The 26858-nt window shown below is 34.7% G+C and overlaps 1 protein-coding gene across 7 annotated transcripts in view; it reads right to left on the bottom strand.

Annotated features, from left to right (window-relative positions):
• Window positions 1-26858, bottom strand: part of EPHA7 (EPH receptor A7) — a 214201-nt gene that overhangs the window by 19790 nt on the left and 167553 nt on the right. Inside the window, exons 6-14 of one of the 7 annotated variants that reach the window (XR_011258815.1) lie at window positions 19230-19354; window positions 16441-16609; window positions 10790-10898; window positions 10126-10181; window positions 5674-5799; window positions 4646-4831; window positions 3993-4054; window positions 1235-1444; window positions 372-525 (exon numbers count right to left, since the gene is read on the bottom strand). Coding sequence is in view for 6 of the 7 variants with exons in the window: in XM_069599247.1 (XP_069455348.1) it covers window positions 376-525; window positions 1235-1444; window positions 3993-4054; window positions 4646-4831; window positions 5674-5799; window positions 10126-10181; window positions 10790-10898; window positions 16426-16609; window positions 19230-19354 (1208 nt within the window). In the remaining variant the exon portion in view is untranslated. Of the gene's footprint in view, window positions 1-371; window positions 526-1234; window positions 1445-3992; window positions 4055-4645; window positions 4832-5673; window positions 5800-6275; window positions 7119-10125; window positions 10182-10789; window positions 10899-16425; window positions 16610-19229; window positions 19355-26858 lie in introns of those variants that run through there. The other 6 variants (XM_069599247.1, XM_069599248.1, XM_069599249.1 and 3 more) reach the window with 6 other exon arrangements.

Genomic DNA, 26858 nt, shown 5'->3' with positions numbered 1-26858 from the left:
AAAGACAAAATAACACAGCCTTCCTTCTCTCCCCTCCATAAATGAATCTTTTACTCAGGTGACTCTCCCACTACAGCTGTGCAAGATCAGCATCATTACTTTTATGAAAGAAATATCCTTTTCTGGCTTCTATTATGTCCAGAGAATTTAAATGAAAAAGAAAAAGCAATTCTTCAAAATGAAGACAAAAGAAAATTAGTTGAACCACTAATTTAGAGTAATTATTGTGGTAATTTGTGGTAATAATCATGAAAACTCAGCAACCATGTTTTTTAGAACTGTAAAAGTTTCTTCTTATGAGCCATTACCTACATGTTCCCATAAAATGAATATTAATGTATTAAATCCTTTTTGTTTAAGTAGTATAACACCTACATCTTGATTTGACATGTCCCAATAAGGTCTCTCTCCATAAGACATAACTTCCCACATGACTATTCCATAGCTCCATACGTCACTGGCTGATGTGAATTTCCGGTATTGGATGGCTTCAGGTGCTGTCCACCTTACTGGAATTTTTCCACCCTGTATTAAAAGAAATTGATATTTTAGATATATACAATGACATATAAATCTTTATAGTAGAACCATAAGGCTAAGCTAAATGCCTGTGTATTTCATTGACAATTCAGCAGTATCAGGTCTATTCATCTTGAATTTCTCCAAGTGTAGTTAAAGTTACTAACTTGCTTTTTAAATGTCATGGTTAAGTTTTCAATTCTAAGGCAAATCAATTATGAACTATGTGGTTGTACGGCCAGAGTCTACTCAAAAAGACAATGACAATTCAGGTAAAATAACTACTAAAATGGAAAGAAATATTGGAATAATAGTATACAAGTAAATCCCCATATGCTTTCCTTTGTTCTAATCTTGCAAACTTACAAGAATTAGCATAGTTATATTTTCTTAAAATCTTGATTAAAAAGTGGGATTATTGTTTTCTGCTACAACTATGACCACTAGTAACCAAATACTATATGTATATTATATATATTAGCAATCCCAATATGAAATAAGCAATTAATATTCTTATCATACTTCTCCTCTTAGTCTATATGAAGACTGTAAAAGCGATGATGATTCTTCCAAAAGGAAAAAAAGATCACAACAAACAAAGGTAGAGATCAATTTGCCTCTTTTCTCCTGTTTCATTTTGTATTATTAAGCCCTGCTTTCTTGGTAGGAAAACTGGCAGAAATATGAAGAGGTGCAGTAATAGACTTTTTCTTACAGTCGTTGTATAGACAGCTTCGGGATCGTCCTCTATAACCCGGGACAGGCCAAAATCTGACACTTTACAAACAAGATTGCTGTTGACAAGAATATTGCGAGCTGCAAGGTCCCTGTGAACATATCCCATATCAGCCAAATATCTCATTCCAGCAGCAATTCCTCTCAGCATTCCTACTAACTGAATGACTGTAAATTGCCCATCGTGTTTCTATAGGAAGACAAAAATGAAAGTCCAGTCAACCCAGTTTGAAAAGAGAAAAAAATTACCATGAAAAATGTCTGCACATAGTGATTCCTCTGTCATATAAGAGGAATTACTACTTAATTTTCTACATAATATAGACATTTGTGAAAAACAACAGGTGCTGATTTAAATAGTCAAATAATATAAAATAGAATTCTAGTAATCATTTATTTATATTGATATGTAACTGGTATTAATTAATAGCTTCAAAGCATGCAAATCCAAAAGTATATGCTAATTTTTACATCAAAGTTAGTGAAAGTGAAAGTCACTCAGTTCAGTTCAGTTGCTCAGTTGTGTCCGACTCTTTGCGACCCCATGAATCGCAGCACGCCAAGCCTCCCTATCCATCACCAACGCCTGGAGTTCACACAGACTCATGTCTATTGAGTCCGTGATGCCATCCAGCCATCTCATCCTCTGTCGTCCCCTTCTCCTCCTGCCCCCAATCCCTTCCAGCATCAAAGTCTTTTCCAATGAGTCAACTCTTCATATGAAGTGGCCAAAGTACTGGAGTTTCAGCGTTAGCATCATTCCTTCCAAAGAAATCCCAGGGTTGATCTCCTTCAGAATGGACTGGTTGGATCTCCTTGCAGTCCAAGGGACTCTCAAGAGTCTTCTCCAACACCACAGTTCAAAAGCATCAATTCTTTGGTGCTCAGCCTTCTTCACAGTCCAACTCTCACATCCATATATGACTACTGGAAAAACCATAGCCTTGACTAGACGGACCTTAGTCAGCAAAGTAATGTCTCTGCTTTTGAATATGCTGTCTAGGTTGGTCATAACTTTTCTTCCAAGGAATAAGCGTCTTTTAATTTCATGGCTGCAATCACCATCTGCAGTGATTTTGGAGCCCAGAAAAATAAAGTCTGACACTGTTTCCCCTGTTTCTCCATCTATTTCCCATGGAGTGATGGGACCGGATGTCATGATCTTCGTTTTCTGAATGTTGAGCTTTAAGCCAACTTTTTCACTCTCCTCTTTTACTTTCATCAAGAGGCTTTTTAGTTCCTCTTCACTTCTGCCATAAAGGGTGGTGTCATCTGCATATCTGAGGTTACTGCCTGTCCAATTCTTTGTGACCCCACAGACTATATAGTCTATGGAATTCTCCAGGCCAGGATACTGGAGTGGGTAGCCTTTCCCTTCTCCAGAGGATCTTCCCAACCCAAGGATCGAATCCAGGTCTCCCACATTGCAGGCAGATTCTTTACCAGCTGAGCCAGAAGGGAAGCCCAAGAATACTGGAGTGGGTAGCCTATTTCTTCTCCAGCAGAAACCCAGGAATTGAACCAGGGTCTCCTGCACTGCAGACAGATTCTTTACCAACTGGGCTGTCAGGGAAGCCCCAAAATAAAAGCACAGATCATCAGGAAGTTAGGGAATGAAATATTAAAAAAAAAAAATCCCTGACAGCTAAGCATTTTACCCACTTGCTAAAAATTTACATAAATAGTCTAAACATATAAAAGGATAAAGGCACATATATTAGATTTTTTCTCCAAATGGTAAAAAAAGGAAGGGTGAAAAAATTTCTCAGTAAAAATGGAGTGAAAATAAGAGGTAGAAAGGGATTGTACCAGCTGACTGTTTTCATCTTCTACTTTTCATTGTTGTGCTTTAGGTAGGAATATTACTTGAACAAAGATTCCCTGAGGTAGATGTGCTAATAAATGGGATTGAGAACTCTTTGCAACCAACTGGCCACCATATATTTCTAACTTATTTTTAACCCACAGATTTCTCCAGTTGAATTCCAAATACAATGCAAGCTGACAGTGGTTTGAATAGATGAATTTGCTAAGTGATGCCTTCTTCTAGAAAGTTGACAGGTATGCATATTAACAAGACATAGCATGTCAAAATCCTCTTAATGCTTATTAATCTGGATTGAATGTTCCATTCTAGATCATGTATGATCTCTACATGTTCTCTTCCTCTTACTATTTTCTCTTTGCCCTTTGAAAAAAGGTTAACACCTCTTCATGATCTTAGATGAAAAGTCTGAACATAAAAATATGTATGTTTTACATTCAGAATTTATTATTTATAAAAATAACATACTTTAAAATGGTAATAATTCTTTATTTTAAGCTTGATGTTCATATAACACTATAGTAGAAATGGCTCCACAGAGCAGTCCTACCAACATTGAACGGTTATCTCACTTTTCCTCTGTACTACCTCTGTATTTCATTTATAATTGTAAATTTGAAAAAGTAAAATGCTACTCTACAGCAAGTATTCCAATTATAGGGCTTCCAGTATCCTCAGTATTTGCGGCAATATATCAATGGAAACTATTTTTAAATGGCATTATATCGCTTAAATGCTCAAAAAATCTTTCTCAATCCAGTCTTAAGACTTTTTAAAGCTGCTTTTCAAAGACAATTTTGTGACCTGTTCAAGTTTCTACTGTTCACATTTTACACTGCAAAGAAAAGTTCAGAAAATTACATTGGTAACAGGCATAGTATATTTAGAATGGGAGAATAATTTTGTTACCTACCCTGAGAAATGCATCTAGGGCTCCATTTTCCATGAATTCTATTACAATCATGACTGGCTTCCCTAAAATTAAAAAATATATATATATATATATAAGGAAAAAAAAGTGTTGCTTCCAAAGCTGTAATGTAAATTTCAGATTTATTCTGTTTCTCACCCCAGATAAAATATCTAGTGCTCTTTTGAAAGACTGACTGGGTGAGTGGTGAGTATTTCTAACATTTCTAGTGCTGCTGCTAAACGCAGAGTCATTAACTGTCTGTTTGGAACATAGTCATGATTGATAAAATTAAACAATAAAAGTCAGTGTGTTCTTCTGACTCCTGTTTTGTGAATACAACTCAGAGAAAATGACACTTTACAGAAAATCGAAAGACTAAAATGTAATACGTTTATGACTTTTGAAGATAAATGAAAATATCTGTCACTCCCATCTATCTATCAAATTTATTCTTTAATTCTCAACCTGCATTCATTTATCCATTTTTTGCCTGAGATGGTAGCACAAAAGAAAATTATTTTAGTCAGTTACACATCCAAAGAAAAACTCATGAAAATATGCAGTATATTTACAATTTGATTTTTTAGTATCTGTGAAATAACACTGATTTCTGACAGTCCATTTGGTAAATGAAATATACTGTCAATATGTACCTCTTGTAACAACCCCTTCCAAATGGACAACATTTGGGTGGTCAAATTGCCCCATGATGCTGGCTTCACATAAAAAGTCTCTCCTTTGCTTTTCCGTGTAACCAACTTTCAGGGTTTTTATGGCTACTGCAACATCTCTTTTCCCTGGGAGTTTCAAACGACCACTGCAGACTTCTCCAAATTCTCCTAAAGTAACAGAACAGGCAGGTGTATTTTAATTACAGAAATATCTCCTCTCTCAGAGTAACTGCATTCAATTCTTTAAAAACACTTTTAAACTTTTTTAAACTGTTACACAAAGTCCTATTTTTTTTTCAACTGGCTTAACAAAAACTCTTTCAGAAACAACATTTAGGTTTGAAATACACTGCAAAATGGACACTGTTTACTGGAGTATAAGGGCACATTAGCAAATTCTACATATTGCTATTGTTTTCATGACTTGAAATACTAATACTTCTGAAAGATTTAAAAATCTGGAATTCATATGTACCTAGGTTTGCTAGATGTAAGGGACTTCATCCAAAATGTACAATTACTGTGAAGATACATTGTACACATAGAAAATAATTTTCCTTTTAAATAATTAATACATATTAATTTTCTACATGAAATTAATACAACAGCTACAAATATAACAAAAAATAATAAAAATGAACACTTGGCAGGAAGATGATAAATCAAGTCAGAGGATGTATATTCCAGCAATATTCACAACATTCTAACTATTTTAAATATAAATTCATATATTCGATGGGCCAGAACTATTATGAAATAGCTTACAATAGAACAATATCTGAAAAATCCAACAAGAGACAAAAGATACACAATTCTCTGCACCACATGTTTCTTTTTCACTTTTTTTTTCTTAAGATTTCATAAACAAGTACGGGCTCATTGCTTCCAACATTTCAGGTAAATGCAAAGGTTCTATACTTGAGGTATAATTATTTGCCTGTCATTATGATGTATGACTTTCGATCTTGGCTAAATGGAACAGCTGAACAAGGAAGCTACAACAGCCTTACCTGCGCCAATCACACGCTCAATTTTAATACAGGAGGCATCTAGCTCCTTGGCGAATTGATGGACAGCTCTATTTGGGTCCTCATAGGTTTCAGGGTCAATGTAGGTTTTGGTGCCTGGAAATTTAACTGTAATGATGTAAGAAAGCATGACTGTGATGAAGCAAAGCACTTATTGTGCAGTCAGCCCAGGAATTTCATTATGCAGAGTGCTCCTTGGAACAGTGAACTTGCTTCCACATCACCTGATTCACAGCAGTTTTAACAGACTACTTCAGTCTGCAGGCGTATAGGTATTATCTGCAAGCTTCTATAGGTAACATAGGATCCAGCTCATAGGTGACTAACTGAATTGCTTTTCCAGTAAATCAACAAAAGACAGCACCAAAATTCTCTGACATGACTCTTATCAGACTGGAGGTTTAATTAAATTCATTGCTATCATGGCATAGTTCAAGCCATATTGAGGTTTGTAATGGACTTGGAAACACATTTGTAAATCTATCAGTCAGTCAATCAATCAAATTAATACACTGGGAAAAGAAGACATTTCATTTACAGGTAGCCTACTACACTGACAGTAATATTAAAAACATTTAGACATCTTACTTATTCTTTTGGTTTATTTTTTTAAAGACCAACCACCGTTGACATATACATAAAATTAATACAAGCTGTGAGGGACTGCTATCACAAAACCAGAGAGAAATCTACTAAAGACACAGTTTCTTCTTCACCTTGAAGGGCAATAGAAGCCAAATGTACAAAGTGCAGAATAAAGTTAGAAAATTTACAATATTCCTGGGATCTGCTAACCATGTATGACAGTAATTTGAAAGAGGAATGGTTTATATGAACTTTCAATTATAAGGCTCTGGAAGTTCTTAACTGCTATGAGGAGGTAGCCAATACACCTCAGAAAAGGTAGTCAAGATTCAAACAACATAGAATCATCTTAAAAGTTAAAATTGTCTTAAAACGCACCCAGAAGCATGCAGGTAACAGAATGCTATGTCAACTTTAAATAAATTACAATAATGTATTCCAAATCTAATCATTTGGTTAAAGACAAAGATAAGATAGATAGGCATATATTTCGTTATATTAATGCAATGAAAATAATTACACTATATCCTCAAAAAAAACTTTATTGTTTTTTAACAAAGCCACTGAACAATCTTTTCATTAAATCTTACTATTTGGAGAACAATATATTTCTTTATGTATTACACTGCAGCCTAACTGTGCTTATGTCATCACATCAACTTGAAATTATATTTTTAAAATAAACACATAACAAACAAAAAGAAGCAGAATGTATAAAGGAAAAATGGGATTTAAAAATCTTGATTTATTCTGTTGTAGTTGATTGTTTATCCAAAATTGATTGTCTTAAACAATTACTGTTGCAGTTTATAAAACTGACAGATGCTCATTTGTTACTAAAGCTGAACATGAGAAAAAAACACAAGAAGAAAAGAGAGAGGGGATAGAAAGAGAAAAGAGAGAAAAAGGAGTACAGGGAAGAGAGGGGGAAGAGAAAAAGAGAGAAGGGAAGAAAACAATAGGTTAACCTCCTAGATTGGCAGGCAGATGGAGAATGAGCCATCTTCTCCGTTTTATTCTTTCTTTCATTTTTTTTTTTTGGTTTGATTTTGCGATAAGGGAGCTAGATTGGAGGTAACCTTCTGCATCTCAAACGGGTCTCTGATGGTTCTTTATTCAAGTTGTCACAAAACATTTTGACAGGCCAGAGCAATTTTGGCATAAAAACATGAAATACTGCCCAGCTTGGATTCAAAGACATTGTTAGAAGAAATGGTAGGAGGAAACAGAATGTAAATTGGAATTGGTTCACTAAACTCCTCCATTGTGTTTATATCTTTAAATGTAGCACTTGGGGCCATGGAGAGTGGAGGGCACCTGATACAAATGACTGGACATTCTATTAAATTCAGTGCTCTAAAAGCTAGTTAAATGGTTGCTTTCATGTTTCTGTAAAAATTCAATCTGGTGTCTTAGCACCTAAGAAAATTGTCTGTATACTAAAGGAATAAAAGGACACCAACTTGTAAATAGCTGGTGACCACAGTGTTGTACTTTATGTACTATAAATACAGTCATAAAATCAAATAAAATGCCTGGTTCTCATCAAATGACAAGAAAAGATATCCTTGTATAAAGGGTGATTCAAAAATATCAAGGATTTACCAAGATAGGATATCTTAAGTGTATTTCTTTCATTATTCGTTTAAAAATGGAAGTTTTAAAATAACAATTTTGACACAGTTTCTGAATATTTTGGTTTGTTGCTTATCTTGATTTAAGAGTGTGAGCTTTTTGTGTTTTAGTATCTCATTTACATCTCTCATGAATCTTAAGTATCTTAAAACCACCACTGATATTTTACTCTAGAGATGAAAACTGTTTATATACACAAGTTCCAGTTTATCTTTTCTATGTTAGCAGGTAAAACACGCAGCTTTATTTTTTCTAAATACAAACTGGATGTCAAATGTGAAAAAAGGGAATGACATCAATATATTAAAACTGAATGATGACAGTTAAGCAGAAAGCTATACAACATGTTTTAGGTAAGCTATGTCTTAATTTACCTTCAGCATTAACTTGCAAGCTAAAAGCAAATTAACCAAGAGGCAGTATTTGATCATTTGGGGATGTCTTGGATATCTTCAATAAGCAAAGAAAAGTGACATACTGATTAAGGTATTATTAAATGATTCTTCCATCAAATTATTCACATATGGGTAGAATCTGGGATTCCAGGAACTATAGTCTCATGTTACTCTCTTCTATATATGTTTACTGTCATCTATATACAAACTTGACACAAAAATTAAGGCATTCAAATTTTGATCCTCTCCTTCCTGTCTGGGGAAGTGTTAAAAGTATTCTCTCATGTCATGAAAGAGAAAAAAATATAACTTCCACTTTTTCTGCATATCCTCTAGCTATAAACAGCCTATGATACTCTCATCACTGGGACTTGTCACAAAATCACTGCCAGTTAGCAAGAGGAAGCACCAACATTAGGAATATGTCAATAATACCAGGAGAAGGGTCATAGAATCACATGTGTTCAGCCATAATCAGGGGCAGATTTAAGTCTGGTGTGGCTTAAAGCTTTTGCAATTTGGGATATTCTCTTTAAGAGAAAAGATTCTACATACTAACTTGCTAGGACTCTTTCAGGGCCTTGAAAGGAGTCTGCGAAAACCAGGGGCCCTGAAACTTAATCATCATGATAAAGCCCCCTCTAGTCATAACTTTTACTATAATTTTTAGAGTCCTAATACACTCCCTGTCTTCAGCGGTTCGAATTATACAGTTTCATCATTGATTTGAATATGTATTATGTAAAGACACTTCTCTTTTGAAAACTAAAGTCAAGGGAACTGTTGGTTCAACAATTAATAACATGCTGGAGAAACTCAGGAATAATAATGGTGTTCATATTGTGTTTTTTCAACCACACACTTCCTTGATTTATGCTATATCTTCCCATGACTTAAGAATCAGGACATGACAATATCTTCTTAGATACTGACACAAGAATTTTATGAGTAACACAAAAATAGATGTCATTCTTATGCCATTTATAGAAAATTTATCTACCCATGAGAAATTTTAGTAAGGAGTATGGTTATTAAGAAAAATTACACATAAATTATTTTCAATGTTTTCAAGGATTAAAAATAGGGATACTGGATTTGGATAAGAGCATCATCCATTGGATGTCACTTTGGCTGCAAAAAGTCAACATTTACTCTCAAAGCTCTCAGGGTTTCACTTGCCATCCATGTGCAACAACAATAAGATTAATGCAGTTGAGCATCTATTTTTTTTTTTTTTTTGGGTTTCCTGCGCTATGTTCTGATATAATTTCTAAAATGAACTTTAAGAATCAGGTAGCTAAATCCACAGGAAAACATCAGAGTACTGAATCCTATTATTACACTATTTGTGTCTCAAAATATCTACCTGTGATGGCCAGTTTATAGTAGATGAACAGAGAGAGGTTCCTTAGTTTTTCATTATAGCATCACTCACTGCATAGAAAAAAGGGCCTATCCTTCTAACTTAAAATGAATTCCTGAGCTAGAACATGGGCGCATGCAACATTTAATGAATCATTATTAGGATGATATGAAACACTTGGGCAAAGATTGCAAAAGGAACAATTGTGACATAAAAGCTGCTGAACATCCTTTCGGTTATATTAAAATCTCTTATGAGAGATTACATTTCTGAATATATTTTTAAAGAATTCACATTATATTTTCATTCTACATATTTGTTCAAATGCTTTAAAGCAACATTTTGAGCTCATGGTATATTTTCAAGCCTGATGCATCAGGAATTTATTCATGCCAATACTGACAACCAGATCTGTATTAACTGGGGTAAATAAATAAAGAAAAGCCAAACACTTACAATGAAAGTAAAGCTCTTCATCCCCTTCTTGGTCAGCTTTGCTATAACCACAGTGCCTGGAAAAAAATAAAGTTTTGATGATCTCAATCAATAATCTAGCTTTGTGTATTTAAAATTCAGCATATATTCAGATATATCTTAATTACTTAAAACTTGCTAGTTAGAGCTATAAACAAAATATATAAACTTTCTGTCCATAGTTCTGAACTCAATAATAATATAGCAATTCACATGATTTGAAAAAATGCAAAGAATATAAAGTGTGAGACACTGTGGAAAGGACCTATTTCACAGATTTATATTTACCAATGAGTGAATATTTGCTCATATTTTTTTCCTGAAAAACAGCAACAACAGATTTTAAATGGCTTCCACAAACCATTAACTAAAAGAGTAAATCTTTCTCCAGGTGTCTCCTATATTTATTACAAAAATCAAACTCTGAAAATAACTAATAAAGAGTCACCTAATAGAAATGACACTACTCATTCCTCTTCTGACCTTGGGAGAATGAAAATTTATTGACCTTTAGTGTTTCATATGAGACAAAGAATAACTGCATTTACTAGTACACATTCTAAACTAAACAATAAGTAATAGGCTGACATAATTCTGAAAAATCAATACATTTTATGTTAGAGATTAGAACGAATTTGTGTTCTACCTTCTTCCAATGATGAAGCCAAAGACCATGAACACCAAAATGATAGTCCCGGCCACTGCAACCACAGCAATTATAATAACAGGATTCTGTTCACTTGAGACTGCCGTAGCTGTAAACAGAAAAAAAAAAAAGGCTCAATAAAATACTCAATACTATTCAAGAACTTGAAAGATTAGGCAAAATCTTATAAGCAAGATATCTATGCTATTAAATTCACCTCTAACTTAAATAAATGTATTCTATTGTAACAAATTTAAATAAACTTTTTTTTTTACATTTTAAGTAAGTGGTAAGCACAATACTTTCATCTATTTTATATTCTTCAGCTAGGAAAGATCCCTGAAAAATGCCTTGTTGAATGGTGATCCCCTGCTTAATTGTTGGAAACTTAGTTATGATCCAAGAGATAAAGATTTTTCATTTATAATTGCTAGTAAATCCCCATTTTTCCCCTCAGTAAGGTACTTGATCCCGCTGTGTCTATTTTCCTGGCGTGTGAAAAAAAAAAAAAGAATCCAAATAACATACTCTCAGCATTTTTCAAAGTACCTTAAATGATTTATCTCTCACATCATCAATATAGAATAAAAATCATGATGTAATCATAGCAAATCAATATGAGTTTATAATTCACCTTAATTCAGGAAAATAAACAGAATTACTTATATTAATTTGACAAAGTATGCAATGCACACATTTGAGAGTTTAAGATTACAGAGAAGCTAGGCTGTTTATGGAAGAGCCAACTTTCTGCAAGTACTGTAAAAAACATTTTAGCATTATCTAATTGTAGATACTTCCTGTACAAGGCTAAGTAATTCTTCTACGCTTGTTAAGGCAAACCCAGCTGAATCTTTCTGAGAGTCTCTCTGGGAGCAGTATATGTTTACATGTCCTTTAAAACAGCCTCTGATTCTTATTCTTCATCAAGTCACATGGCCTTCTCACTTGTATTTTTCCAAATTAGTGAAGTTTTACTTATCTGGCAATTCACATTTGTCATATTTTCCCCAGAATATTCTATTTTCAATACTAGTATAAACCTAATAACCAAATGGATGCAAAACAGTGAAAATGTATATTTCAATAGATGATTCAGTTACAGATTAATATCTAATATAATGAAAACTAATATAGTTTGTTTATTTCTGAAACAATCAACATCTGTAAACTTTCAGGGAGGATGGAAAATACTACTCCTTCTTAGTGGTGGCAAGGGACTTGGTCTCCAGAGCAGTAAATTATATGTAAGCAGAATGTGTCTTGCCACAATAGGCAACATAAAGGTGTTGATTGTTTTTTCAATTGGTCTTTCTCTCTCTATCTATGTCTCCCTCCTTTTGACAACTCCTCTCTTAATTTTGTATACTTATGCTAACTATAGATAGCTCTTATGTTGAAACACCAGTAAAAATAGCTCCAGTGTAATAAGTTTCTGAAAAGAGATATTATACACACTCCCTAAGTCAGGACCTGCTGATTTGCTCCTCGAGAGAATGAAACAAGGGAAAAGGAAAAAGAAAACAACTTGAAAGCTTTAATTTCTGAATTACTGCCTATTATGATTCAACAGAGAAAAGATGACTTCAAGTAATTTTGTTGCTTTGGTTTGTTTTTTTTTTTTTTATCTTTCTTTTAATATATATTTAGAGAGCGACTTCCCTTTCACTTTTCACTTTCATGCACTGGAGAAGGAAATGGCAACCCACTCGGGTGTTCTTGCCTGGAGAGTCCCAGGGATGGGGAAGCCTGGTGGGCTGCCATCTATGGGGTCACACAGAGTCGGACACGACTGAAGTGACTTAGCAGCAGCAGAGAGGAAAAAGAATGGAGTAGTTTTGTTCATGAGGAAGGAAAAAATTAAACACGTATGTGTCGAAATTATTTCCATTCAGTTTGTCCCGTGGGTCTAATTCTTTGCTTGTCTTAGACTCTGTTCTGCCCTTAGCTTCAGAAACACAACTCCAGTGAGAAAACTGAAGTCAGGTGAATGGTGAATTAGAAGTTGTGAATATTTACTTATATGTTTTTAAATATAGTTAGGATCACACTTTAATCTTATGATAATCACTATTTATGATTCATATTTTCATCTGTTTCATGGATAACACATTTAAAAATAATTTTTATGTCGTAATCACTATACCACAGTTTAAAAATTGTAAAATTGGTAGCAGTGGTTCTGTGTAGAAGGGGATTTTAGGATATATGTAAAATGGAATACTATGTTTAAATTCCCTTTCCAATCAGTGCTCAAGTAACTTCTTTTGGGTGGATCTTCTTCCTAGCCCTCCTTCCTAGCACAAGAGTCACTGTTTCCTGACGCTGTGATAGCAGCGGGCCGTGCACTCCACCAGTGCTTAACCGTATGGCCAGAACTTGTGAGCAAGTCTCTCTCACTAACTGAGCACATCAAATGTGCTTGTGTGTTTCTGTGCATCCCTAATCCCTAGCACAGTAACCTGTGTGCTAAATCAGTAGTTCTTAAAGCATGTCTGGGAAACCTCAGAAGCTTTCCAAGGTATCTGCAAGGTCAACTATTTTCACATAATAAAATGTTATTTGTCTCTTTCACTTACTCTCACATGCTCACAAGTGCACCTTTGAGTTTTCCAGAACTTAGATGACAAGTGATAATGTCATCATTCTGCTGGCTAATGAAACGTGTGTTGTGAATACTTGTGTTTTAAAATTTTCTCAGTTTTAATTTTAAAAATGGTGAATAATAAGTAATATAACCCAAATAATCAAAATCTATTTGGGCATCTTCAATATTTTTTAATTGCTTGTAAGGCTTCCCAAGACCAAAACACTTGAGAATGGTTGTACCAAATAATGAAAGCTGACATTCAAAGCTGTCTGTGTTGCTAGGCACTGAACTTGGCACTTTGTGTACATTAACTTATTCAATCCTCACAATCGGTCTGAGAGTTGGGTGTTACTCTCTTAGCAACTTGGGCACAGAGAAATAGCTCATCCAAAGTCCCACAGCCAGACATGGCAGAGCTGAAATGTGAAACCAAGGATATTTCTACTAGCTTCAACTGATACTGATAATTTGTTTTTTGATTAACATGAGGTATTCATTTCTTGCTTATTTAATGAGTGTCTTCTATGTGTCAAGCACTATATTAGGTACTTGTAAGACTGAAGTAAGAAATGGGAAATATGGATTCTTCTTTCATCAAACTTTACCTTCCAGTGGAGAGAATATTCTGATGATAAAAATCACCAAATCCTTTCTAATGCAAAATGCATTTTTAGCATTAGTTTCATGTGCTCATTTGGGTTCTACTGCTGCTGCTGCTAAGTCACTTCAGTCGTGTCTGACTCTGTGTGACTCCATAGACGGCACTTCATGTCAATCTCTATGATTGTTAGTTATTTCATTTTTAAATAATGCAATCAGATCTATGAATCTTAGTAGGTAATAAATAATAATTTGGCCCAATATTCTTAATTTACAAAGTCAGGAAAATACACAAACTCATTTCTTAAAGATTTTAAACTCAAGCTTTAACTGATAAAGAATTTTTGGTAAGTATAAACGACTGATGTTTCTTTAACTTTGAACTAATCACTAGAATATGAAAAAATCATTTAAATTGTTTAATTATATTAGAAACTACAAAGTAAAATATCAGGAGATCAGTCTAAGTGGAAAACTGCTAAGTCGCTTCAGTAGTATCCGACTCTGTGTGACCCCGTAGACGGCAGCCCACCAGGCTCCCCCGTCCCTGGGATTCTCCAGGCAAGAACACTGGAGTGGGTTGCTATTTCCTTCTCCAATGCATGAAAGTGAAAAGTCAAAGTGAAGTCGCTCAGTAGTGTCTGACTCCTAGCGACCCCATGGACAGCAGCCCACCAGGTCCCTCCGTCCATGGGATTTTTCCAGGCAAGAGTACTGGAGTGGGGTGCCATTGCCTTCTCCGAAGTGGAAAATTACTAGAACACATTTAACAGAAGACCACTCAAATGTTTAAATGTTAATAGAGTAAAAGACTTTAATATTTTAGAGGCACTGAACTTAGATATTCTCATTTTTAATCTTATATACTCCATTTTAAAAAGGTAATAAAGAATACTGATATTAAGTTTATCACATCAAGTTATATGAAATCTTTTTCAATGGATGACTTTTGTGTTTATATTTCTATATAACTGATTTACATTTAAAATATATTTCAACATATGTTTTATTAGTTGAGGTTGCCAGTTACTGCTCAATTTAAAAATATAACAAAATATTTTTAAAAAATACTACTGTTAGTAAACTTACTAAGCATGAACTAATGTAAAAGAATAACAATTTATTCTACCTTTTAGAATATCTAGAAAAATATTCTCCCAAAATCAAAATAACTCTTTAATCAAAATTACATTGACTTAATTTACTAAAAAATCTTCCTATTAAAAACTGAAAAAAGGAAATAATATAATATTTTAAGCTAATTTTTGTATAGAATTCCATGAAAAATTAGATTGGCAAGGAGAGAAGGAAGTAACAGCGGGGTGAACCTAATATGTGAATAACATTGAGAGAAATAAAAAAACTTTCAAAATACAGAAACATACCCTGAGGCTTCAACCTAGCTGAAAAACAACCAGCAGTGGTACTCAAGCTGTTCTAAACCTTGTCCTCTGACAGTAAACTGGGATGTGCAGCCTAAGATACATCTGTTTATTTGTGATACACTCTAGTTACAAGTATTTTTTTGTTATGATCCTATGTTGCATTATAAAACACCAAATGGTAAAGGGGACTTTTGGTGACGTTCTATTTTTAAGCTGGAGTGGAATATACAGAGATATTTAATTATTCTTCTTAATATTTCATATATTCTTTAAATATATTATTTACTATGCTTGAAATATTTCATAAAACTGAAAAAAACAGATGACAAAAGTAAAAATAAATACAAAGTCTTCCTCCTGAATGGCAAGTTTCGAAATCATTGTTAAAATTCAAGTAGCTTCAATTAACCCTGATTTTTATAAATTATCTTTCTCTGGCCCATCTTGGTATACTTTCTGGCTTCATTTAAGGGTGTCTATGAAGCGGCAGCTTTGACTGACAACTAGAAGAAGATCATTTGAGGGTCTATGAATACAGCTTGTGTCAATACACTTTTGAGCAAGCCTTGCTTCTGCTTCTGACTTAATCTTTTCAAAATAAACCCAGTACGTATTAAAGAAATTAGATCAAAGTTTATAACATCACAAAATAGCAAGTTTTAAATTATTATTCTGAATAACCTTTACAAAGTATATAGATATATATTTATATGTACATATACATTCAGGGCCTCCCTGATTAGCTCACCTGGTAAAGAATTTGCCTGCAATGCGGAAGACCTAGATTCAATCCCTGAGTTGGAAAGATCCCCTGGAGGAGGGCATGGCAACCCACTCCAGTATTCCTGCCTGGAGAATCCCCATGGACAGATGACCCTGGTGGGCTAAAATCCATGGGGTTGCAAAAAGCCTGACATGACGGAGAGATTAAGCACAGCACAGCACATACATTCACCCTTAAATGTAAAAATCACCTTGAACTAAGTCATGACACTCAATATTGAAATAAAAATTACGCCAGCGTTATAGAGATAAGAATCCAAACCAAAGGTGGTAATTACCTTCAAACATTTTACCTGTAGCTTCCTCTAGTGTAGCAACGTCAAGTCTGGGACTGTAATTTCCATAACCAGCAGCAGTAAAAGCCCGAATCTGGAAAACATACACTGTTCCTGGCTTCAAGTTATTAATGGAGGCTGAAGTGGACTTGGTTTTTAATGTCGAGTAGGTCCGTTCCCTTTGATCCTGGAAACAATATATACAGGGAATATTTAATTGTGATTACAACCAGACAATTTGACAGCCAATTCTTGCTATTTATTTCAATTTGCTGCATTGTTTTTATAAAGGCTACATTGTACCCTGTGGAATATTGGAACACTGAGCCGTTTCTCAGATAATATTAAATGTAAATGTGAGCACATGCCTTTGTTCTACAAATTTCAAAGAGAAATAATTTTTTTAAAACACTTATGATGTTTTGAGTCGTTGCTTTGTTGGTAGAGGACACAGTGGCAAGAAATATTTAGTCATAAATATAATCAAATATCCTTTTGACCAAAATATAACTCCACTTTTGTAAAATCTATGGTTGAGTAGAAATCTTTACTTCATAATACAGTTCTCTTAATATCATTCCTGAATGTTATTCAGTAAAAAAAAAAGCCATATGTTAAAAATTAACAAAGGTATTAAATCAAGAAATTTAGCTAACCACCACCAGCATAGTGACACATCAACTGTTTTCATTAAAACCTACACTTCTCACAGGATAAAAGCACTTTTGCAAAATAGCATTTAATGGAATATTTGAAGTTATCAATGTAAGACTTATTGTTTTAAATATAAAACAATATATTAGATACTTTATGATTCAGCAGTATTTTAAATATCTTAGTTTCTCCATTTTTCAGATATGAAAACTGAGACTTACAGACTTTAAATATGTTTTTCATGTTATATATGATAAGTAAGAATAAAATAATATAAAAATTCAAAGAATATAAAAACTCCATAAAACAATATTTAAATGAATAAAAATTTAAAACAATTGATATGATTCTAATGTGCTCTTTATAAAACAAGTTATAAAAACTACTCATTAAAATATATGATTCTAGATAGGTTCTTACTTGTTCAATAATAAAACCTGCACTCAACTGTGTCTGGTAATAAAACTATTCAGTGAAATTTAAAAATGTCAAACCGGTTGTTTGAATTATAATATTTGCAAAGCTGTAAATAAATGTATAAGTAGACTGGACTTAGTAAAGCTGATATATACTGTCTGCATTATAATCATTTATAAAAAGAGTTATATATATAAATATATAAAATATATAAACATATAATATAAATATATATTTATCTAAAATAAAAGAATGAGGAAAAACTGGAATTAGATGACATAATTATATATACATATATCACAGGCTTACATATATTATGAAGCAATAGTATTACTTGTAATATTATTTTGTAATTTGCAAATTCAATAAACAGATATTCTATTTCTGTCATGCAAAAAAGTAACTATTTAATCAAATTTATTCCAGATTTGTAAAATATTGTGTTGCACTGTAAGAAACTTTACTCTTACTAACCACCTAACATATTTTAAAAACACATTTCATTGTTTTTGAAAGCTGATGAAATTTCAGAAGAAACTGTAACTGTCAGAGCTCACTGGAAAACAGACATAACAAAACCAAAACTAAAATCAAGGATCCCATTAGAAATACATTCGATGGGGTAAGAAATGTATCCTCTGGTACAAAAATTAAGTATTTAAAATGTAACTTTGGCCATGGAAGTTATGTATTCATAAAGTAAACAATAAGTAAAAATATAACAAACTTAAAAACTCTGTTTTTCCATTAAAGTGAAAAACAAGTATCCATTGCCAAGGGTTAGCACTGTCTGCATTTAAATGATTCAATCAAGTCAATTCAGTCCCCAAATATTTACAGAGTTTCATGTTTCTATTGTGAAATTTTATCTAAATGGTTAAACGGTTATGTATATTAGAGCACTTTAGCTAATTAAGTCAATAATAATAATAATGCACTATTACTATTACTACTAGCAATAATAATAGTTCCATGTTTCAAACCTTGAATCAGGTTTTCTTTGAGAGGGAGACTAGAATATTTGTGAACAGGGGTGTGTCAGTCTTTCTGTCTTTCTCTAGATGGGTCAGAAGTAAATAAACTCAAACATGGAGTTACATTCCTATTTACTAAAATTTAGCCATTACAGGGGACTGAAGGAGCAGCACTTGAGTTTTAGCCACACTACTTTTTCATGGAGAGAGGGGTGTAAAGAAATGATAGACATCACTAGCATGATTAGTATAACTTCAGGAGGAATTTAACAGAATGAAATATAATCACCTGACTACATATTTATTACAGAAAATAGTCTTTTTTTTTCAAATTACTAAATTATTTGAGGCCACCATCATTATCAATGAAACCACATACATAAAATAAGTCATGAAGGGCTCAAATAGATAACCTCAAAGAAACATTTTCAGAAACACATTGGGCTCTGTGGTTTCTGTGGTACTAAACATCCTATATCTAATAATTAAGATATCAAAATTTGAATTCGTAAACACACTACTAGTGGAATATTTTCACTGGTGTAACACAAAAACTTAATTCACAGAAACCAACATTATAATAATGAGCCAGAGATTCAGGGAGAGGGTTATTAAAATTGGCTAGCATCAACTATCCATTTTGAAGCAGCTCCAAACAGTTGGTATTATAATGACCAGCTTTAGTCGACAGTGCAGTAGGATGACATGAGACACAGCGAGCATCATACATGGTTGTACGTTTCAGCAGTTCTTAGCACTTACTTTCTCGTAATACTTGATTTCATATTCGGTGATGACTCCATTGGGATGTTCGGGTTCCTGCCAGGAAAGCTCCACACTCCGCTGCAGCACTCTCTCCTTCATTACTCCGCTCACTTGCGAGGGAGCTGTTTGGACAAGATGTGTCAATAAACAATGAGAAAATTCACTGGATGCCTCAAATCAAATGTCACAACTGATCAGTCCCATGCTGTGCCAGTTTCATTAAGGTAAAAGAAAGCACCTTTTCATAGCTCACAATTCAAAAGCTAATGAATATTCAAACAGGACCTTATTACTGTTCATAAACCTTAATAGAAATTTAAATTAAAGTGCAAACAACAGAAGATAGCATTGTTCAAGTTAGTGAAAAATGGAAACGATGGGGTTGAGAACGACAATTAAGCAAATAAATGCTAATTAAGGCTACAAAATATGATTTCAGATTGATCTCCAGTGATAAACTAAGTCCAAATATTTATTTCATATACAATGACAATACACTTCTTAAAAGAAAAAATAATTTAATGCTGTTCCAGGTAAAGTATACGGAATGGCTACTTTCATCTTTAATGAAAGGAATCACACTTTAAAAGAAATGGTTTTATGTTTGACATGTATGTGTCTGTGTGTGTGTGAATGTGTTCCCAAGAATTCTAATTAACCTTGGAAAAAATTTTATACTTCATTAGGTCAAGATGCAAGAAAATGCTAAGGCTTCTGTTACTTAAATATCAATATGTATGTGTGAACACATATACACACACACAAATGCTTGCACATGTAATTTATACCTATGTAACCTAGGCTTCAAGCTTTAATAAAAGTAATTCAAGCTACAATTTTGCTTTCTCTTTCTATACAGATAATAATATGCTTAGAATTCTTTCATCCTAATTAGTGGCATATACTCTTTCTGGTAGCTAAGACTGTGGAATGTAGGAAACTAATTTGCTCTGTCTAATTTGCTCAGTGATGATTAACTAGTTGTCTTCTCTGTCTAAATGAGTAGTCACACTGGCTTGGCTGGATTTCAGTGGGGTCATTATGTTTCATGTATCATGCTCTATCTCATTCTGTAAAATATTTTCAGGCTGTTAATTTAATTTTCAGATGTCCAAAATTGTTAATAATCCTGCTGACAGAAAAGCAATTAAATGGGGCTAAAGCTGTTTAAGCAAGCTTCTGATGTTTATCCCTTTGGCTTTATTTTGTTTCTTCTACTTCTTAATATTTTCTTATATCAATGTCGAGAAAAAAACATTTGTCACTGCTTTCTGGCTTGGCGATTTTGAGGGAAGGACCTGGAAGATGCATGACTCCCACTTCCTCTCAGATTACTAACAAAAGCATAACTAGGGCAGATTAAGTGGAACAACTTTCCCTTTAGGGGCATGCAGCTGAAGTACTCAACATACTGTGTTTACAGACTAACTGTGTTTCTGATATGTTTCCAATAAAGCCAATTTCTAATAAGAAATCTTATTTTTTTCCCATGACTTTTAAAACTTTAATATATGCAATGAAGAAATATTTGTGTCTAAAGTGATTTATCTCTCCACCCAAAACATTTTTAGCATCTCAGCAACTATGTGGTTCAAGAAGTTGCATCCCCAAACCACAGCCTTGGGAAACACAAACCTCAACCAATGGTGAGATAAGGTCTTATTGATACTTAGCCAGTAATCTCTAATAGTCTAATTTACTTAAAACCACTTATAAAATCTGTGTGTGCTGCATGCTAAATTGCTTCAGTCGTGTCCGACTCTTTGCGACCCTGTGGACTATAGCCCACCGGGCTTCTCTGTCCTTGGGATGGTCCGGGCAAGAATACTGGAGTGGGTTGCCATGCCCTCCAGGGGATCTTCTTGACCCAGGAGTCCCATTGCCATCTCTTGGTTCTTTTTACCTGAGAAGCCCCATAAAACCTGTATTTTATTTTCTATCAGTTAAAAAGCAGAATGCAGCACAGGTGAGAATACTACAATAGTCAATACATAAATTACTCAATAAGGCTGCTGGGCCTCCCATCAAGGTGTATGGCATGATGTGTGCCATTTGGAAACAGGTTAGATGGAAATTGGTTACGGCTAATTTCTAGGTCTCTTTCAGGAACACAGGTAGCTTCATGTGATTTGGAAGTGTAAGTCAAACTATAAGGCATTTTGCTTCGTTTCTACTACTAAACAGTAAGATGAGGGAGACTAGACACTGAATCCTGCAAAATACCCTGCAGACTTGAGGTATAAATGCACCTAACTTAGTTTCTGACATGTTGTAGCAAGATATAAGCACAGAATGAGATGTGATTTCTTGCAAGTTATACATTAACATTATACTCATTATTTCACTCTGAAAAAGAATTTACCAATAAAATGATATAATTGAGGATTGAGGGGGAAAAATGCCCAAAAGGCACTTGAAATATATAGTATTTTGAAGCCTATGGCACTTTTGTATGAGGAGTCATATCTGCCAGTGACTATACTCCTGATTTCCTGTGTATTTCATATTTTAAAAAATTTATCCCTTGCTGATACTGTATCAAGTCACACATTTAAGAGTCAGAGGCAGAAGTACTAGCACATAGCCCTTGCGAATAGATAAACTGCATGATAGGAAAGATAGAAAAATCTTTCCCTATCTAATGTCCTTCAAATACAACACTTTGGTACATAAAAATTGATAATATTTTCCCTTGTGTTTCAAAATCTCAGGCATAGAGAATATACATCTCACAAGATGTACAGTTTATAAACAAAATTATCTCTAAGCTAATCAGATTCTAGCAGTCATTCTTTTCAGATAAAGTTATACACAGAAGTAAAATTGAAGAAAGAAATCTTAAAACACATTGATTTCTATGGCTAATATATTTTACTTGATAAATTAATCACACTGTGACAGTTTCACTAATATGCTCTTACACCAAAATAGTCAATTAACTACAACCTGAAGTTCATTTTGAAAAGAATATGCATACAACTAACCAAATTATATCCATACTTAAGAACCAAAATGGCATTATGACATTTAAATTATAATTTTCAAAATAAAGTGAAATCAAGTCTTTTGTAATTGGAATTAATGTGAAGCTAATAAATATTAAATAGCAATAATAAATTTCCTTCATTGGAAAATGTAGGCAAACAGGCAAGATTTTAAACACGACTTTGTAGTAGGATTTCTAAAAAATGATTAAGAGATTAATTTCTCACCTCAGTTTCTAGAAATGTTCAAATATAAAAATTCATTTCAACTGAAGGAACAGATGGAACATTTTGCCCTTAATTATTTTCAAGACTTATTGGGGACATATTTGGAGTCTATAAAATGACAGTGAATGATGATCTTGGAAAATACAGAAATGGTTTCTGTGTTTTAAAGTGGCAGATCTCAACAGCATAAAAACAAAGTCGATAAAGTTGATGCCACAGAAAAGCAAAAGTTGAACAACAAGCCAAAAGGTAAATTTGTGGGCAATGGGATCGTTAGTATAAGTCTTTGAATTGAAAATAATCAGTAAGAATGGTGGGTTTATGTATAGACCTGAACCAATCAATATTTTAGAGATTTTGAGATGTAAGCACTCATGCATGATCTTTGATCTCAATTTTCAATTAAAATCCAAGTACTAAAAAATATATTTAAATTATAAGATGGAATGTACTTATAGGGTTTCCCAGGTGGCCAAGTGGTAAAGAATCTGCCTGCCAAGCAGGAGACTTGGGTTCAATACCCAAGACTGGGTTGGGAAGATCCCCTGGAGAAGAAAATGGAAACCCACTCCAGTATTCTTGCCTGGAAAATCCCATGGATGGAGGAGCCTGGAGGGTTACAGTCCATGGATTTGCAAAGAGTCAGACCCAACTTCGCCATTTTTAAACCATCACCATCTGTGTACTTATAAGGGCTCTATTTCCCCCTGACCCCCACCAAAATATTAAGCTTACATATACTTATGGAAACATTTCCTAGCACAAAGTGAGGAGACAGACAATTTTAAAAGATAATGTAAGAATTGAATCGCCAGTCTATGTCTGACACAGGGTGCAGCATGCTTGGGGCTGGTGCATGGGGATGACCCAGAGAGATGTTGTGGGGAGGGAGGTGGGAGGGGGGTTCATGTTTGGGAACGCATGTAAGAATTAAAGATTTTAAAATTTTAAAAATAAAAAACCAAAAAAAAAAATTTAGTCAGGCAATGGCACTCCAGCGTTCATACTCTATAATCTCTGGACTATGTAAATTTGCAACATTACTGGGCAAAAGGGACACTACAGATATAATTAATGTTATAGACCATACAATAAAGATATTTTCTTGGACTTTTTTCAGTGGGCCCAACCTAATCACACTATCCTTTATGAACAGAGAGATTTTTTCCACCCAGGGTTAGACAGATGTTGCAAAAGGGGAAGCCAAAGAGATGTGAAGAATGAGAAGGAATCAACCTGCCATTGCTGGAGGGGATACATGGGAAACACAAGATATGAGGGCAGTCTTTAAGGATCAAAGTCATGCCACAGGTATTTAGAGGCAGAGAAATAGAAACCATGATAGAAGCACAAAGACTTGGAATTCTGACAACATCAATGAGACTGGAGGTGAATCTTCCCCAGTCTTCAGGTGAGCCCCCAACCCATCTGATAACTTGATTTCCGTCCATTAGGCTGGCAGTTGAGGCTCCAGCTGAGCCCCACAGTCCCACTGTGTGCAGACTTCTGACCCACAGAACTTGGGGATAAGAAATGAGTGTTGTTAAGTTTCTGTGGTAACTATGTATGGTAACAGTAGAAAATTAATATCCACAGTAAAGGAAAAATAGACTGACTGGATTTTAACAAAGTTGATGAAAAAAGTTTAGTGATAGGATAGTTTACTAGTGTGACGTATCAAAATTTACACTGAAATAACACGGAGTCAAGGAATTTTGATCTTGATTAGGACTCAAAATGTATCTTATAGAAAAGAAATCTCCACTATACACTTGGAAGAAACTTCCTTTTTGTGATTAGAACTTCAATGAAGCACATAAATTTGATTTTGGACTTAAGTAATTTATTGATACTTGTCATTTTCACTACATTTAAATGCTCTCAATGAATTTCAGCAAAGAATGGTGAGTGGGAAATAATATTTGTATTTCTAAACAATACAATCAGGTAAGATGGGTCAACAAGTACTTCAACAGGTATGAAGTTGTGTAGAAATCTTTTACTACACAACTAAAGTTGTTACATCTATTGACATTTTTTAGATTCCCATTGTGTGAGTGCATGCTCAGTCTTTTTAGTCTTGTCTCTTTGTGATCCTGTGAACTGTAGCCTACAGGCTCCTCTGACCATGGGGATTCTCCAGGCAAGAGCACTGGAGTGGATTGCCATACCCTCTTCCAGGGAATATGCCTGACCCAGGGAATGACTCTCTTATGCCTCCTACATTGGCAGGCAGGTTCTTTACCATGAGCTCCACCTGGGAAGCCCATCAGCCAAGTGAATAAAGTTAATATCATTCCAATAGGATAATAAAGCACTTCACAGGAACAACAAGTCACTCCTCAGCTAAAAAGAGCCTTGTTCTTTAAGCAACAGTCAACATCTTCATAAAAATGATCTACTAATACATCTTTCTGGAAATAAATCTTTTTCTGTCATCAGCTGATTAGTAACCAATTACTTGGATGTTTAATTAACTACTGTAGGAATTAGTAAGCCTAATTACTAATTAAAATAGTAATTCTCTATTAAAATGCTTTAAAGGGCAAAGACCTGAGGGTTTTCATGAAAGCTACTATGGCCATTAGTCCTAAACATGAAACTGGACTCCTGCTCATCTGTGGTTAAGTGCTGCCTAAAATATTAATTGATGAGGGAGTTAATTTGTAACTCTAGGTGCATTTGTATTTTCATAGAATTATAATGTAATTGTAACTATTAACAAAATAAAATAAACTACCATAAAAATAGGTAGGCACAAATTAGGCAGCTGTCCAGAACTAAGTGTACTATTCATACCAGTCCTACCTAGAAAAGAATAACTAAATTATAACCTAATATGGTTCAGCTGGTAAAGAATCTGCCTGCAATGCCAGTGACCTGGGTTCAATCCTGAGTTGGGAAGATCCCCTGGAGAAGGAAAAGGCTACCCACTCCAGTATTCTGGAGAATTCCATAGAGTGTATACTCCATGGGGTCACAAACAGCTGGCCACAACTGAGCAACTTTCACTTTCAATCTAATATGACAATTCAGCGAGGCTAAGGAGGTCTTGATATTGACTCATACATGTCACCTATGTTTTCAATCAACAGTTAATATTTTTTACTAGTTCAGTTCTAGTCAATAAATCTGTGGTGTTTGGTCTATGCAGGGCATGGTGGCATTTCTACACAAATTTACAGTTTGCTGCACTATACTCTGCTGTACTTAGTGGTTCAGTTGTGTCCGACTCTTTGCGACGCTATGGACTGTGGCCTGCTAGGCTCCTCTGTCCACGGAATTCTCCAGGCAAGAATATTGGAGAGGGTTGCCATACCCTCCTCCAGGAGATCTCCCCAACCCTGGGTATGAACCCACATCAGTTCAGTTCAGTTGCTCAGTCGTGTCTGACTCTTTGCGACCCCATAAATCGCAGCACTCCAGGCCTCCCTGTTCATCACCATCTCCCGGAGTTCACTCAGACTCATGTCCATCGAGTCCGTGATGCCATCCAGCCATCTCATCCTCTATCGTCCCCTTTTCCTCCTGCCCCCAATCCCTCCCAGCATCAGAGTTTTTTTTCCAATGAGTCAAGTCTTCTCATGAGGTGGCCAAAGTACTGGAGTTTCAGCTTTAGCATCATTCCTTCCAAAGAAATCCCAGGGCTGATCTCTTTCAGAATGGACTAGTTGGATCTCCTTATAGTCCAAGGGACTCTCAAGAGTCTTCTCCAACACCACAGTTTAAAAGCCTCAATTCTTTGGCATTCAGCCTTCTTCACAGTCCAACTCTCACATCCATACATGAACACAGGAAAAACCATAGCCTTGACTAGATGGACCTTAGTCGGCAAAGTAATGTCTCTGCTTTTGAATATGCTATCTAGGTTGGTCATAACTTTTCTTCCAAGGAGTAAGGATCTTTTAATTTCATGGCTGCAGTCACCATCTGCAGTGATTCTGGAGCCCCCAAAAATAAAGTCAGCCACAGTTTCCACTGTTTCCCCATCTATTTCCCATGAAGTGATGGGACGGGATGCCATGATCTTTGATTTCTGAATGTTGAGCTTTAGGCCAACTTTTTCTCTCTCCTCTTTCACTTTCATCAAGAGACTTTTTAGTTGCTCTTCACTTTCTGCCATAAGGGTGGTGTCATCTGCATATCTGAGGTTATTGATATTTATACCGGCAATCTTGATTCCAGCTTGTGTTTCTTCCAGTCCAGCGTTTCTCATGATGTACTCTGCATATAAGTTAAATAAGCAGGGTGACAATATACAGCCTTGACGTACTCCTTTTCCTACTTGGAACCAGTCTGTTTTTCCATGTCCACTTCTAACTGTTGCTTCCTGACCTGCATACAGATTTCTCAAGAGGCAGGTCAGGTGGTCTGGTATTCCCATCTCTTTCAGAATTTTCCACATTTTTTTGTG

This window comes from Ovis canadensis, chromosome 8 (genome assembly GCF_042477335.2).
Source record: "Ovis canadensis isolate MfBH-ARS-UI-01 breed Bighorn chromosome 8, ARS-UI_OviCan_v2, whole genome shotgun sequence".
In the NCBI taxonomy this organism is placed as follows: Eukaryota; Metazoa; Chordata; class Mammalia; order Artiodactyla; family Bovidae; genus Ovis; species Ovis canadensis.
This window is presented reverse-complemented; position numbering and strand designations above follow the sequence as displayed.